This window comes from Phyllopteryx taeniolatus, chromosome 8, assembly GCF_024500385.1.
Source record: "Phyllopteryx taeniolatus isolate TA_2022b chromosome 8, UOR_Ptae_1.2, whole genome shotgun sequence".
Lineage (NCBI taxonomy): Eukaryota > Metazoa > Chordata > Actinopteri > Syngnathiformes > Syngnathidae > Phyllopteryx > Phyllopteryx taeniolatus.
Genome location: NC_084509.1, coordinates 30,392,500 through 30,407,482, shown reverse-complemented (window position 1 = coordinate 30,407,482; position 14,983 = coordinate 30,392,500). Strand labels below are relative to the sequence as shown.

General features: G+C 41.1%; 1 protein-coding gene across 12 annotated transcripts in view; it reads left to right on the top strand.

The window, feature by feature from the left end:
* The window catches only part of nlrx1 (NLR family member X1), a 30,408-nt gene that overhangs the window by 1,778 nt on the left and 13,647 nt on the right, over positions 1 to 14,983 (top strand). For 9 of the 12 annotated variants that reach the window (XR_009789644.1, XR_009789643.1, XM_061781245.1 and 6 more), the window contains 4 exons: positions 1,733 to 1,845; positions 3,845 to 4,238; positions 8,212 to 8,443; positions 10,022 to 11,189. Coding sequence is in view for 10 of the 12 variants with exons in the window: in XM_061781245.1 (XP_061637229.1) it covers positions 1,733 to 1,845; positions 3,845 to 4,238; positions 8,212 to 8,443; positions 10,022 to 11,189 (1,907 nt within the window). In the remaining 2 variants the exon portion in view is untranslated. The remainder of the gene's footprint in view (positions 1 to 1,732; positions 1,846 to 3,844; positions 4,239 to 8,211; positions 8,444 to 10,021; positions 11,190 to 14,983) is intronic. The other 3 variants (XM_061781246.1, XM_061781244.1, XM_061781252.1) reach the window with 2 other exon arrangements.

Here is a 14,983-nt window from a genome sequence, read left to right as displayed (position 1 = left end):
GTACTAGTACATCACTCCTCAGCGGATCAGAAACGAGAAGTTCAACGAACGAATCACTCGTGCCTAACGGATCGCGAACGATAAGTTCAACGAACAAATCACTCTTCAGTTCCTCAGTATAACAGTTCACTGAACGAATAACACAATTCACTTAAGTACCTCCCCCGCCCGCACGGCGCTGCCTGACGTTGGCTGCTCATTGGTTATTCGCCAAAGTGAGTGACAACGCTGGCAAATCACAAATCACATGGCAGTACGTTTAATGAAGTCCCGCCCCTGACTGCACGCTGGCTGCCTATTGGTCATTTGCAGAAGATTCAGAAGTGAGTGACAGAACGCTTCAACAGTTCCGTTTCCGCTCCCAGCCGACTCGCTCGCTTCACGGTGGCCAAGGTAAAAGAGCGAATCATTTCATAAACTGATTCGGTTCAGTTTCAAACTAAAAAGATTTGTTCTTCTGAACGAAACGTTCGTGAACGTGACGACACTATTCAGACTCCAAAAAACAACAGCTTTGTCGGGCAGCTCTTCAATTGTGACTGCTCAAACTTGTTACTCTTTACTTGAGTACTTTTTTCATTGAGTACTTTCTTACTCAAGTAAATATTTGGATGACTACTTTTTACTTTTACTTGAGTCATATTATTCTAAAGTAACAATACTCTTACCTGAGTACAATATTTGGCAAAACACTCACAAGACATTTGGACAAGTTTGGAAACTCCTGGGTAGTAGTCAAGTGCTAAATTTTAGATATATAAATAACAGTAAACAAAAATTCAGTTTGGCGGCAACCTACCACGCATAAACATGCGTGGTAGGTTGATTGAAGACTCTAAATTGGCCGTAGGTGTGAATGTGAGTGCAAATGGTCGTTTGTTTGTATGTGCCCTGCGATTGGCTGGCAACCAGTTCAGGGTGTACCCCGCCTCTCGCCCGACGATAGCTGGGATAGGCTCCAGCACTCCCGCGACCCTTGTGAGGATAAGCGGCTCAGAAAATGGATGGATGGATGAAAAATTCAGTTCTGTAATCATCACTGTACTTTTCATCTTTGGAGTCACTGGTACCATTCTGTCATTGCAAAAAAACAAAAAACAAAAGCCAAGAAAGAAATAAAACACACGTGTACTCAACCCTCCGAATGTCGTGAATGCACACACCCATCTGCATGTTCCAGTCCGACCCATAATCTTTTATACTATGTATCGACGTGTACAGACCTGTCGGACTTTACCAGAACTGCAAGCGTATAAACAATGTGACAGGTGTCTTGAAGGGGAAGTTTTAAGTGCATGTGTGTGAATGCCGGGTCCGGTTTAAGTGGTAGTTAGATGAAGTGCTGGTATTTGATAGCATGACAGGGCATTCAATGAGAGTTCTAATGAATATGGGGGGAACAAACTCTGTATGTTCTCAGAGAGCAGGTTTGAAGAGTTTTTAGTTCAAATAAAAGGGTGATAATCTGCTGTGCTCTCGTAAATCCACCAGTTTAAGATATGTTGATATACAAGTACCTGTTTCAACCTGCAAGCTGCCCAATTGCAGCTGTTTCCTGCTATTAAAAGATTATGTGAAGCATAATCATAGCGATCAGACTTACTTTTGAGAACAGGTGGTGTGAAACAAGGAAAGTGACTTTTCTCATTGTGGGAGTGGAGCGTCCTATAAAGTTTATGAACAATGATTTCTTGCTGAACTGACCAGAGTGACTCGGCCCTGTTTTTCTTAGACAGTTGAGTCACCTTTTTGTATTCTGGAAGTGGAAGAGGAGAGCGGATGTTTGTCTCTTCCCAGCTGCTGGATTTTTCTGCGGGAAAGCCTGGTCCACTTCAGTAGAACCAGGTGAACAGCTCATTCGGACACAAATCTGTTTTATCCTTGACATATATACACTCTCCCCAAAAAGTATTGGAACAGGGAGGCAAAATCCTTAATTTTTGCTGTTGACTGAAAACGTTTGATATAAAACAAAATTGTATGAGACATTTTAGAAGACAGCACCTTTTATTTTTTTAACCCACCGAATTTTTTTATTAGAGACAATATATTGTAACATAGTCACTGATGGTGTAGTAGTACATCAGCCTGAGTATGGTGCGGGCAGCATGGGTTCAGTTCCCACTCAGTTCCCACTGAATGTGAGTGTGAGTGGTTGTCCATATCTATATGTCCCCTGCGACTGACTGGTGACCAGTTTCAGGGTATAGTCTGCCTTTCATCGCTGGACAGTAAAAGCGGTATTGAGAATGGATGGATGGATATTGTAACATGTGACTAATATGTGTTACGCAGGTGTGTATTACATTCGCCCATGTTTTTTTAAATTAATGCCTTATGTCTTTTATGCACAATGTGAATTTAGGAAATAAAAACTGTTGATTATAGAAAAAAAGTAAACCAGTTAGGCGTATGTTTTTAAGTGCAAGCTCTTTTTTCCTCTTTCTTTTTCTTTATTTTCTCTTTTGTATTGATAATTGCTCATTAATCAAGCAAACATTTTGTTTATCCAAATACTCACTTGTTCAATAGAATTTTCAGTAGGAAACTAGAGTACTAAAATAATTTTTAGCTGCAGCCTTGCATTTAACTCAACTGTTATATTGTCATATTTGTATTGTTTAAAAAAAATAATAATAATAACCTTACTTCGGGTCCCTGTGCAATAAACCTACAAAATATTGCTCCTCAAATGAAGAAATAATTAGCAAAACTGCTCCTCAAAGGGAAAAAAAAATAATTTCTAGCCTTGAAATTATAGCCTGGAATGGGTAGAAATTTACAGTACAAAAACAAGAGTAAGCAATTCTGCAAGGTTTTATTTACTGACAAAGAGTAACCTTTACCAACGTGATGGAAAGGCTAAAGCTTTCAGAAAGATGGGATGTACTCACTACAAATAATGCTCTTCTAAGTTGTGGATCTAATTGCATGGACATTTTGAAGTTGAACTTTTGATCTTGTCTCATATTCAAACCCAAACGTTTCAGTCTACAGCTAAAAAAAAAAAAGGCAAGTGGTCTAACTGTTCAAATACTTTTGAAGGGGAGTATAGATAACTGTTAATAGCTGTACCATTACTAGAACCTTCAGTTATTACACCAGCCAATTATATTGAGATCCAGTACATAAGCTGTATTAAATAGTTAGCCTTCAAGACACAAATGCTCAGTTTTGACACTTTCAGATGGCTTTTTAACATCTTTACCATTATTATAGTTGTAATTTTCAGCTACATTGAATTCAATGAGAGGATTTATGATATGTTATCGATTTCATGTACAGTACTTAAATAAGGTAAACAAAAGTAGTAATAAAAGTAAGATTAACATGAGCAAAGTATTGGTTCAGTTTACTTAGCCATGAAGGTAAGACTCGCCAGTTTAAATCCAGATGATCTCAAAGTCATCATTTGCCAGACTAGGCCTGCCGCACACTGCGCGATGCGGTCGAACCAGATTGGGCCGGACCATCGCATAAAAATAAGAGTTGCGGACACGACCCCGCACATGAAGCGATTGGCTTATGGCTCGGGACAGCGTGGCGGCTGTTCGGTGTCTCGCGTGCTTAAAAACACCCATGTATTTTCAGTGTGAGTGAAAGCTTGTATTTATTTTGATTGGTTGTAAGCTGCGACGTTGCGACGATGCGGGCCGGCGATGCAAAAACTGTGGCCGACTGATCGGCAACTCATGAAAACAGTGGCAAACTACGCACACTGCGCAACACTTCAGTCTGTTTCGGCTCCGTTGCTCAGTGTGCGGCATCCTTTAGGCTGTAAACCAGGAGATATGCTGGAAACAAACGTAATGTTTTTAACAGGCCCCTTTCACTTTTTGTACAGTAGATCCGACTGAGTTCCACAAGAGGAAGCTGTTCCTATGGTTCAGCCATCTTCCCCAGGAAGAGAAGCAGTTTGGAGGATTCTTTAGCCCAGAGACAATGCATGTGGATCCACTAATCTTGGAGAGGAAGCCAGAGGAAAGAGCCGGACTCCTTGGCTCCACCCTGAAAAATCAGGATTCCTCCGGCCCCTCCATTACTGTGGAGCAGCTCTTTGAAATCAGTGAAGACCAGCCTGAAGATAGAGGACTCAACGTGCTGCTGTACGGGGCAGTGGGAACTGGTAAAAGCACAGTTGTCCGAAAGCTGGTGCTCGATTGGTGCGCTGGGACCATGCTGACTGACTTCAAACTGCTGATTCCTTTTTCTTGTGAGGATCTTGGCGAGCTAACAAAGTAAGAAAATGTTTGTAATGTGGGTAATTGTGTGTATATTTTCTCTGGGTACAAGTCCAACTATGTAAATTAGGTTCTTTGAAGACTCTTAAGTCGTCCATAGATGTGAGCATCAATTCCTGTCCGTCTCTGTGTCAACCCTGTGATTAATTGGTGACCAGTCCAGGGGAGTACCCTGCCTTTCGCTCTAGATATTCATGCTAGATAAACAGGAATTGGCTGTAGCCCCTCTGTCAACTTGGATAGGATGAGCAAAACAGAATGTGTATGTATTTTTCATTTGTAATTACAGTCAATCTGCTAAAAATGGCGCTGCAATGACTGAAACTAGAGTAGTGTCAGGCTGATGGGCCTGAAGTAATATTTAAAGTCAAGTCAGCCTCAAAAACCACCCACACACAAATATTATGTGTAAACAGTATTTACCGCGACCGAATGTTCACAGAGAAAGACGGGTAGAAGTCTCAGTTACAAGAACATAGTTAAGTCATGAAACATTTTAATACCTTCAAAATATTTGTGAATATTTTACCCACAAATATGTATTTGTGAGTTTTGAGAATCGATTGACCATATACCAAGTACTCAGGACCTGCTTGCCAGTTGGAGACTTGAGCAAATAAGCAGGTGTGATTAATTCCACGGGCAAATTCCAAAGTTCCAGTCATCTTATCAGCCAGTATTGAAAAGTATTCCTGAAACGTTATAGGGTATATCAAATAACATTGCGCAGACTTCTTTTGGGTGATTTTTAAATTGAATACCCTTCCTTCCAGTCTAAAAAGTAGTAGTACAGTTGTGACTTGCGGTACGAGTGATACTTTGAGATACTTCAACCGATTTTATGCATTTAAAACAACCACATAGCTTTGTCTTTGGAAAGTCCTCTTAGCTTAGTGCTAACAAACAATGTAAAATGCTATTGACATGCTAATGTTAGCATTGACTGTAACATTAGCATCAATAGTCTCGGTTTTAGAAGCAAGGGATAGTTGAGCACAAATCGAGGAGCAACATGTGTCGACGGGTAATATAACAATTCAAACAGGCATATTTTACAAATTCAACTAGTATCTCAAGGCACTACTGTAGTCGATTTCTTTGCACTGAGGAATAACTTTTATTGTCTCTTGACATTTGTAAGACTAGAAGGGCAGAAAGGATGACAAAGTTGATTATCTGCTTTTAAAAGTCACAACACATAGTATGTGATTAAGAAGGGCATAATAATCAATTACCATAATCAGTCCGCTATATGCGGAACATCACAAGACCAAACCCGGTAAACGGGTTAGCGGATGTTTGTGTATGCTGTGATTACAAGCATAACTACACGTTGATGACATCATGGTTTAAAGCCGAACTTGCTCAAATATAGTTTTCTTTATGGGTGGTGTCTTCTGATGAAAGTTAAATACATGTACATCATTTAGTTATTGAAATATGATATACTGTAATTTCTCATGTATAATGTACATTCACCCCCCAAAAAATCATCAAAACTCAATACTGTGCATTATGCATAAGTGTAAGGAAAATAAAAAAAAATCTTTCAGATTGTATAAATGTTATATTGCTACCTAGGGGTTGTAAAAAAGGTGTCCACTTTCATTTTTCATTTGGCTTTTTTGGGAAAAAAAAACAACTAAACATCCATCAAGAAAAAAAAATAAATAAAAAAAGTATAAAAGCCTGAATTCTTCCTAGAAAAGATTGCCACCCGAACATTATTGGTCCAAATTTAGAGTAAATGTGCTCTGTTCATACATTCATTTATGCATTTGAAATTTTACATATTCCTTTTCAGGGAAGAAATCATGCTTGTCATGAATGTCGTATCCTCGCGGTGGGGTCGCGGTGGAGGAACATTTGTACGCTCCTTCAGGAGACGGAGAAGATGCTCCTCGATTCCTCTGCTCCGTTTACATTTTCCAGTATGAAATGGAAACATTTTGTGCTATAAAGCTGTTTTTGAAGGTTATATATTTTTGAATTATATCAATAATGCATTTTAATTTGGGTGCTTTTCATGTCAGTGTCACCTACAGCAACATAAAGCAACATAAAATTAATACATTAACAATAAAAATACAGCAACATCGTACACAAGTATCAATAATAGATAAGTAGTAAACCCAAACCAGTTATAAAGACTTTAACTGAAAATATTGAAATTGGAGCCCAGACAAAAAAAAAAATATATATATATAAAATAAACCCTAAAGGAAAAGTATGGAATACAGTACTACTCATTGTGAAACAGCATACCATAATTGCTGATACAGCATTGAACATTGGCAGTATTTCCTTATTAAAAGACCCCCAAAACAGAGCAAAACAATTTCTAAAGTTTGACTCGTTAACAAGCTGGACAAAGAATGAATGGATAAAAAGATAAAAAGTAAATCAGGCTGTTGTACTTTATGTGAAATCAGGCTTCAAAATGGTCAAGAATTGAAACACGGGAACTGCATTGACTTTCTATGTAATCCTGCTGCGTGAAACGCCCAAAACGCATCCGGTGTGAACGCAGCATTAAACGCAACGCAGGTTTAGAAACAGCCAAGTAACAATAAATAAATTAATAATGGGACTCCTACATAGTTTCTTTTCCTCCGTTTAGTGGTATTGTAAAAAGATATATTTTTCTGAGCAGCCTCTTCTTTTTTTTTTTTTTTTTTTTTCAATGTAGACATTACATTTGAAGAGAGGGACGTATGTAAGATGATTTATTTTTGCATTGATATGGAGTGGACCTATTCATTTTTGGGACTAATGGAATGTAATTGCGGAGGTATACTGTTGTTTTAACACGAGTTAGAATCGTTAGTCCCTCTCCGTGTGATGTTGGCTCACACATAACTTTCGACTCACTAGTATACCACTAAAGTGTGATACTGTTACAATATGTTTAAACAATTCGACACGTGGAGCTCTAACTCACGGGGGTTTTCGGTGACGGTCGCTGTGAGCCAGGACGCTGCCTTCGCGGAGCGGAGGTCCACAGCAACCGATCCCGGCCCATGGCTCAATGTTTGCTGGGAGGCTGGCGAGAACAACAAGGTGCCTCTGGCACAGTTACTGTACCAAAAAATACAATTTTACAGACTCCAGAGACTTGTGTGTCGTATTCCTCTTTGCGTTGACAACGCTGACAGCCATTTTAGCTCTCTCTGCGGCGCAGAACATTCTGCGAGATATGATTCCATAATAGATGAACTCCTGCCATCATGGCAGCCACGTGGGAATGCTGCCACATTCAACATGCCTGCCACATACGCACATCCGTGAGTTGGATCTATTCATATTGGCGATTTATATTGGCTTCTCCTCACTAGGGTCGCGGGCGTCCTGGAGCCTATCCCAGCTGTCATCGGGCAGGAGGCGGGGTACACCCTGAACTGGTTGCCAGCCAATCGCAGGGCACATACAAACAAACAACCATTCGCACTCACAGTCACACCTACGGGCAACTTAGAGTCTCGAATTAATGCATGTTTTTGGGATGTGGGAGGAAACCGGAGTGCCCGGAGAAAACCCACGCAGGCACGGGGAGAACATGCAAACTCCACACAGGCGGAGCCGGGGATTGAACCCGGGTCCTCAGAACTGTGAGGCTGACGCTCTAACCAGTCATCCACCGTGCCGCCTCCCGTAAACAACAGCGGCCAATTCTGGATCGAACAGCCTTTGTCAACGGCAGTTAAAGTGACAAATGGAAACTATTTTTGGACACATTGGTTGGTCCCAACGGTCTGTTTTATCCGATATCCATTATATCGGGGTACGTTTTATCAAGGTTCCACTGAGTATTGTTCTCAGTCTCTGCACGTTTTCAGCAATGAAACACGGTTTTTCGTTTGGGAGCTCTTTAAATACAGAATTTAATGCCGCCGCATTGATTTGTATACCCTCCTACCTTCATTCAAGTATTGTAACTGTTTTATTCTTATTTGTGATTTGTTTTGTCCAGGGTTGCGTCTTTAAGAGACCTGGTCAGCAGGAAGTACCTCCACTTGAAAAAAAACCCTCTGTTGAATGGGGAGGGCAACCAGGCCAAAGACGTTCTCTTCTTATTCAATGGGATGGAAAAGATGAAACTGGACTTCCGGATTGGCTCCACAGAGCTTTGCAGTGACCCAAATGAGCCGCTGCCTGCAGGTGCAGTGGTGGTCAACCTTCTCCGCAAGTACCTTCTCCCTGAGGTAAAACAGTATTGAAAATTTGAACAACCAAGATGCAACATACTTAAAAATGGGATGTTCAGCATCTGTGGATTTATTCATTCATGTTTCTTCGGTTGTTGTAAAAAAAGCAACCGGCATCTTTAATGATCATGAGAGTTTTATCAATATCCTCTCAGGGCCAGTCTGTGAACATGCATCTGGTGTCACCATCGGAGTGTTTTGATTATTATTTATCAGGAAAAGCAAAAATATGTTAGAAATTATTAACAATGCAAATGTATTGTATATATTGGGTTATTGTTATTACCTTGTCCTTGAGCTGTCACTTTATCGTGGAGGAGGGTTTTGTGTGTCCCAATGATCATAGGAGCTAAGTTGTCTGGGGGCTTTATGCCCCTGGCAGGGTTATCCATGGCAAACAGATCCCAGGTGAGGGAGCACGGAAAGCACGGCTCCAAAGACCCCATGATGTATAAAAATACTGGAAGACGTTTTCCTTTGCGTGGACGTGGGCCCCCTCTGGAGCCAGGCCTGGGGGTGGGGCTCAAAGGCAAGCGGCTGCTGGCTGGGCCTGCAACCTGGGTCCCCCTTCCCGTGGGCTCACCACCTGTGGGAGGGAGCATAGGGGTCGGGTGCAGTGTAAGATGGACGGTGGCAATCCGATCCCTGGCTACAGAAGCTGGCTCTAGGGACGTGGAATATCATCTCTCTGGGAGGGAAGGAGAAGTTCCGACTGCATATAGTCGGGCTCGCCGCCACACACCGCTTGGGCTCTACTACCTGTCCTCTTCAGGGGTTGGACTCTCTTCCACACTGGAGTCAGTGGGGAGAATACTAATGATTAAAAATATCACTCACCATTACTCTTCAATTAGCCGGTCTTATTATAGCCTGTGTTCATCTGGCTCCAAAGAATCAGGCATTTCTGTTTCACTGTTGCTATTTTACTCGTGCTTTTATTGCATTTGAAGATAGACATATATTTTGCAAGTAACTATGCTGTTGGTCTCATTTTTGTTGGATATTTCGACACGCTTGTCGCATATGCCGTCTGTATGCTCTATTCCGTGTGTTACAACAGTAACAACACGGTGCCGTGAAGTGTCATGGTATTTTGGTGCACTTTGCGAACCAATCAGAAGTTGTGCTGAAGTGTATGAGTCCTTGTGTCAGCCAATCACAAGCCACGTTACGTACCTGTCAAGTGCGACACCTTCAGATGAGGACGTGCACTGCTGGTTTCTTATATTAAAAATAATGAATGAAGGGTTTGTTTTTACTCTGCCGGTGTTGCCCCTCAAACAATGCCACCCTGGATGGATGCCCGTGTCGTCCATATCAAAAACCGCTACTGTGCCCGCCTTAAAAGATATCCATTCTTGCTTACTGTGGACCGCTAAACTTGTCCACCTTCTTAACATCCTCATCTCTGTGATTTTAATCATTACAAGTTGGACCTACCTTGGGTTCTTTCAAATGCAGAATATAAATCTAAGTTATTTGTAGTAGTAGTACTGTAGTAGTAATAGCAGTATTGCCCATGCCTGTTGTAAAATGTTGAGATGTATGATCATCTGTTTGTTCTGTGTTTCTCAGGCCAGTGTTTTAGTGACCACCAGGCTGTCTGCCTTGGATCGCATCCCTCCAAAATATGTGAGTCGCTATGCACAGATTTGTGGCTTCAAAGACCCGAACCGTCAGCGTGCCTACTTCACCAGCCGTCTCCTGCAGCAGAGTGGGGAAACTGTGCAGGCACATAACGCTCAGGCTCTCATAGAGCTGCTTTACCTCAATCTCCAGAGGGAGAGCCAGCTGGCTGCAGCCTGCTTTCTGCCTTCTTACTGTTGGCTCACATGTGCCACCTTGCACTTCCTGCATTTCACTGACGCCATGGCACCCATCCGCACTCTGACTGGCATATATACCAGTTTCCTCAGGCTCAACTTTGGTGGGGAGGTACTGGGCAAAACTACTGGAGCGAGTGGACCCACTCAGGATCTCCACAGTTCTTTGATGTTGTATGTTGTCCGCACAGTTGGCAAACTAGCCTATGAAGGCGTGACATACAAACGCACCTCATTCTCAGAACAGGAGCTGGAGCAGTGGATCGGAGGAAAGACCAAGACGGACGAGGAGTTACGTCAGCTGGCTGTCTTCAGGACTGATGTGCTGGACTTTTTTCTCGCTCCCTGTGTTGAAAGTTGCAAGCATTTACCCACAGAGCTTTGTGAACATGATGAGAGGCGATATGTATTTGCTGTTCCAGCCATGCAGGAGTACCTGGCGGCACTCTATGTGGTTCTCGGGGAGAATAAATCTGCGCTGGAGAAGCTGACCAAGCAGGTGTCTGTTGCCATTGGTCAGGCCACTGAGGACGTTAGTGCGGTTGTCAATATCTTTTCCAAGTTCATTCCACTCAGAATCTTTGCTGTCTTCAACTTAGTCAAGCTTTTTCCAAAGCTTTATGAGAAAATCAGTACTCAAAACAAGGGCAACATTGCCAGGACGATGGCCGCTGAGCTGTTCCGCAAGGAAGATAGCTACAATGAGGACGTTCTGGATCAGGTTGAGCAAAGCCTCCTGGGAGTACATGGTCCACCATCACAACAACAATCCGAGGTTCAGCCTTTTGAGCTCTACCCCATCTTCATGGGTGGACTCTTGCATTATGGCAACAGAGTCCTTCTTCAGCAACTTGGATGTAGCATCCAGAGTGCCACTGTGGCTCAGATCACACGAGCTCTTCGGAAATACCTTGTTAGAGGTAACGTGTTTCCTATATTCAGTATTACTATTACCACTTCAACTTTAGTTTGTGTATTGTATTTTAATTGGTTAAAAGAATTTATAGCAGTGTTGTGTGTGCAAAACATTACAGTAGCCTAATGTTAATTTTTCTTCTGGGACAAATCCCTTCAGGGGCAATCCTGTTTTAAGGGCTAAATATGAAAGTTGGAGTATTTACTTGGTTCACACAAAGACTTTTTAGGACTCAGAAAAAGCTCTCATCAAAAAGCAAACTTTTCAAAGTCTGTCCTGTAGCTTAAGATTGGGTTTTCACCTAACCTGTGCTTTTTCCCTTCGACTGTAGTCAGTTTAGGATTCCATCTGAAGGTAAGCTGTGATAGCAAAATACTTACCTGTAATATCCAATTGTAGTAGTTTTTATCTGTATTTGCCCAAATTTACTGTAGCTCACACAACAGCCACAATAAATCTATGAGCTCTATGCTGTTAAACTTCAAACTGGAATTCCAATAAAGTTGGGACATTGTGTAAAACATAAATAAAAACAGAATACAATAATTTGCAAATCCTTTTCAACCTATATTTAATTTATACACAACAAAGACATTTATTGTTCAAACTGCTAAACTGTTTTTATTTTTTTGCAACTATTCACGCATTTTGAATTTGACACCTGCAACACATTCCAAAATAGCTGGGACAGCCATACTTTGAAACAACATTCAATCACTGTGGCGGAACTGAGGAGGAGACTAATTGTTGATGCCTTGTAGGTAGAATTCTCTCCCATTCTTGCTTGATGTACAACTTCAGTTGCTCAACAGACTGGTCGTTGTCGTATTTTCCGCTTCAGTTGTTGGACTGCTGGCAGGCCAATCTACCCTCAGAATCACACTCTTTTACTACAAACTACTAACGTGCAGAATGTGGCTTGGCATTGTCTTGAGGAAGTAAGCAGGGACATCCCTGAAAAAGACTGGAGTTGCATGGATGGCATCATATGGTGCTCCAAAACCTGTATTACCTTTCAGCATTAGTGGTGCGTTTACAGATGTGCAAGTTACCCATGCCATGGGCACTTACACATCCCCATACAATCAAAGATCCTGGCTTTGAACTTTGCGCTGATAACAATCCGGATAGTCCTTTTCCTCTTTGGCCCGGAGAACACATCATCCATGATTTCTAAAAACAATTTGAAATGTGCACATGTCAGACCACAGAACACTTTCCACTTTGCGTCATTCCATCTCAGATGAGTTTGGGCCCAGAGAAGCCCGCGGTGTTGATGTATGGCTTCCACTTTGCATGGTTTTATCATGCATTTGTAGATGTAGCAACAAACTGTGTTAACCGACGATGGTTTCTGAAGTGTTCGTGAGCCCACGTGGCAATATCCTTTACATGGCTGCTGGAGCCTATCATCTCCAGCAGCCCGCAACCCTAGTGAGGATAAGCGGTAAAGAAAATGGATGGATGGATAATGATTCTGGTTTTTAATGTGGTACCGTCTGAGGGATCAAAGGTCACGGACATTCAATGTGGGTTTTCACCCTTGCCGCTAACATGCAGAGATTTCTCCGGATTCTCTTAATCTTTTGATGATATTATGGACTGTAGATGATGAAATTCCTAAATATCTTGCAATTGTACTTTGTTCTTAAGATGTTGGACTATTTGCTCACACAGTTGTTGACAAAGTGGTGAACCTCACCCTATCCTTACTTGTGAACAACTGAGCCATTCGGTGATACTCCTTTTATACCCAATCATGACACTCACCTGTTTCCAATTAACCAATTCACCTGTGGAATGTTTCAAACAGGTGTTTTTTGAGCATTCCTCAACTTCCCCAGTCTTTTGTTGACCCTGTCCCAGCGTTTTGAGATTGTGTTGCAGCAATCAAATTCAAAATGAGAAAATTTTTGTTAAAAAAATGTTCATCGGTTTGAACATTAAATATCTTGTCTTTGAATCTAACTGTAGATGCATCACAATGCAAATGTAAACAATTCTGAATCAATTATTTCAATAATTTAACCAGAGGTTCAGGCAGCTCTTTATATCTCCTCTAGCTACCACAATGAATACATACGCTATATTGCCAAAGGTTATCGCTCACCTTCCTTGACTCTCATGATTTTAAGTAATATCCCATTCTAAATCCATATGGTTTAATACGATGTTGGTCTACCCTTTGCAGCTATAACAGCTTCAACTCTTGTGCGAAGACTTTCAACAAGGTTTTGAGTGAGCTTATGGGATGTTTTGCTCATTCTTCCAGGAGCATATTTGTGAGGTCACACACTGATGTTGGACGAGAAGGCCTGCCTCACTGTTCACTCAAAATCAACCCAAAGGTGTTCTGTCGGGTTGAGGGCACGACTCTGTGCAGGCCAGTCAAGTTCATCCATACCAAATTATCTCATCCATGTCTTTATGGACCTTGCTTTGTGCACCAGTGCACAGACATGGTAGTACAGGAAGGGGTAATCCCCCAAACTGTTTCAATGTAACAGACTAAAAGTATCAGTTCTTCACATAAATACTCAAGTAAAAGTAAAAAGTATGTTGCATTCAAACTACTCTGACAAGTAAAATTTATCCAAAATGTTATTTGAGTAAATGTAACAGTGTAAATGTAGCGCATCACTACCCACCTCTGGTGTAACCTCACAAATGCGCTTCTGGAAAGATAGACATACAGTGTTGAGAAAGTATTGGCCCCCTTCTCAAATTCTTCTATATTTGCATAGTTTCCCCACTTTAATATTTAAGATCATCAAACAAATGTCAGACACATAAAACCCAAGTGAACTTAAAATGATGTTCTTAAATTGTGGTTTCCTTTATTAAGAAAAAAACTATTCAAAGTTACCTGACCCTGTGTGAAAAAAAGTAATGACCACCCCCCTTGTTAAATCATGAATTAATTGTGGCTAATCACAATTTTTGGATAATTTTCACCGATCACACCCAAGTCTGATTACCTCCAGAGCTATTCAATCAAGAAATCACTTAAAAAGAATCTGTCTCGACAAAATCAAGTCGGACAAAAGATCTTAAAAAGCTGCAATGAAATGACATGATCCAAAGAAATCCCAGAACAGTTGGGAAATACAGGTGCAGGTCATATCGTTAGAATATCATGAAGAAGTTGATTTATTTCAGTAATCCCATTGAAAAACTGAAACTTGTATAATGTATACATTCATTTCACACAGACTGACATATTTCAAGTGTTTATTTCTTTTAATATTGCTAATTATAACTGACAACTAATGAAAACCCCAAATTGAGTATCTCAGAAAATTTTTAGATTGTGGAGAGGTGCAATATTGAAGACACCTGGTGCCACACACTAATCAGCTACTTAACTCCAAAAACCTTCAAAGGCCTTTAAAAGGTATCTCTGTCTAGTTCTGTAGACTACACAATCATGGGGAAGACTGCTGGCTTGACAGGTGTCCAAAAGACAACCATTGACACCTTGCACAAGGAGGGCAAGACACAGATTTGAATCCAATTGAAATATAGTGGCATGACCTTAAAAAGGTTGTTAATGATCGAAAACCCTCCATTTTTGCTGAATTCAAACAATTCTGCAAGGAAGATTGGGCCAAAATATCTTCACAGAGAGGTGAAAGACTCATAAGTTATCGAAAAATGCTTGATTTCAGTTGTTGCTGCCGAGGATGGCCCAACCAGTTATTAGGTTTAGGGGGCCATTACTTTTTCACACATTTTCCTTAATAAATGAAATCACCATTGAAAAAAAGCATTTTAAATTCACTTGGGTGATGTTTGTCT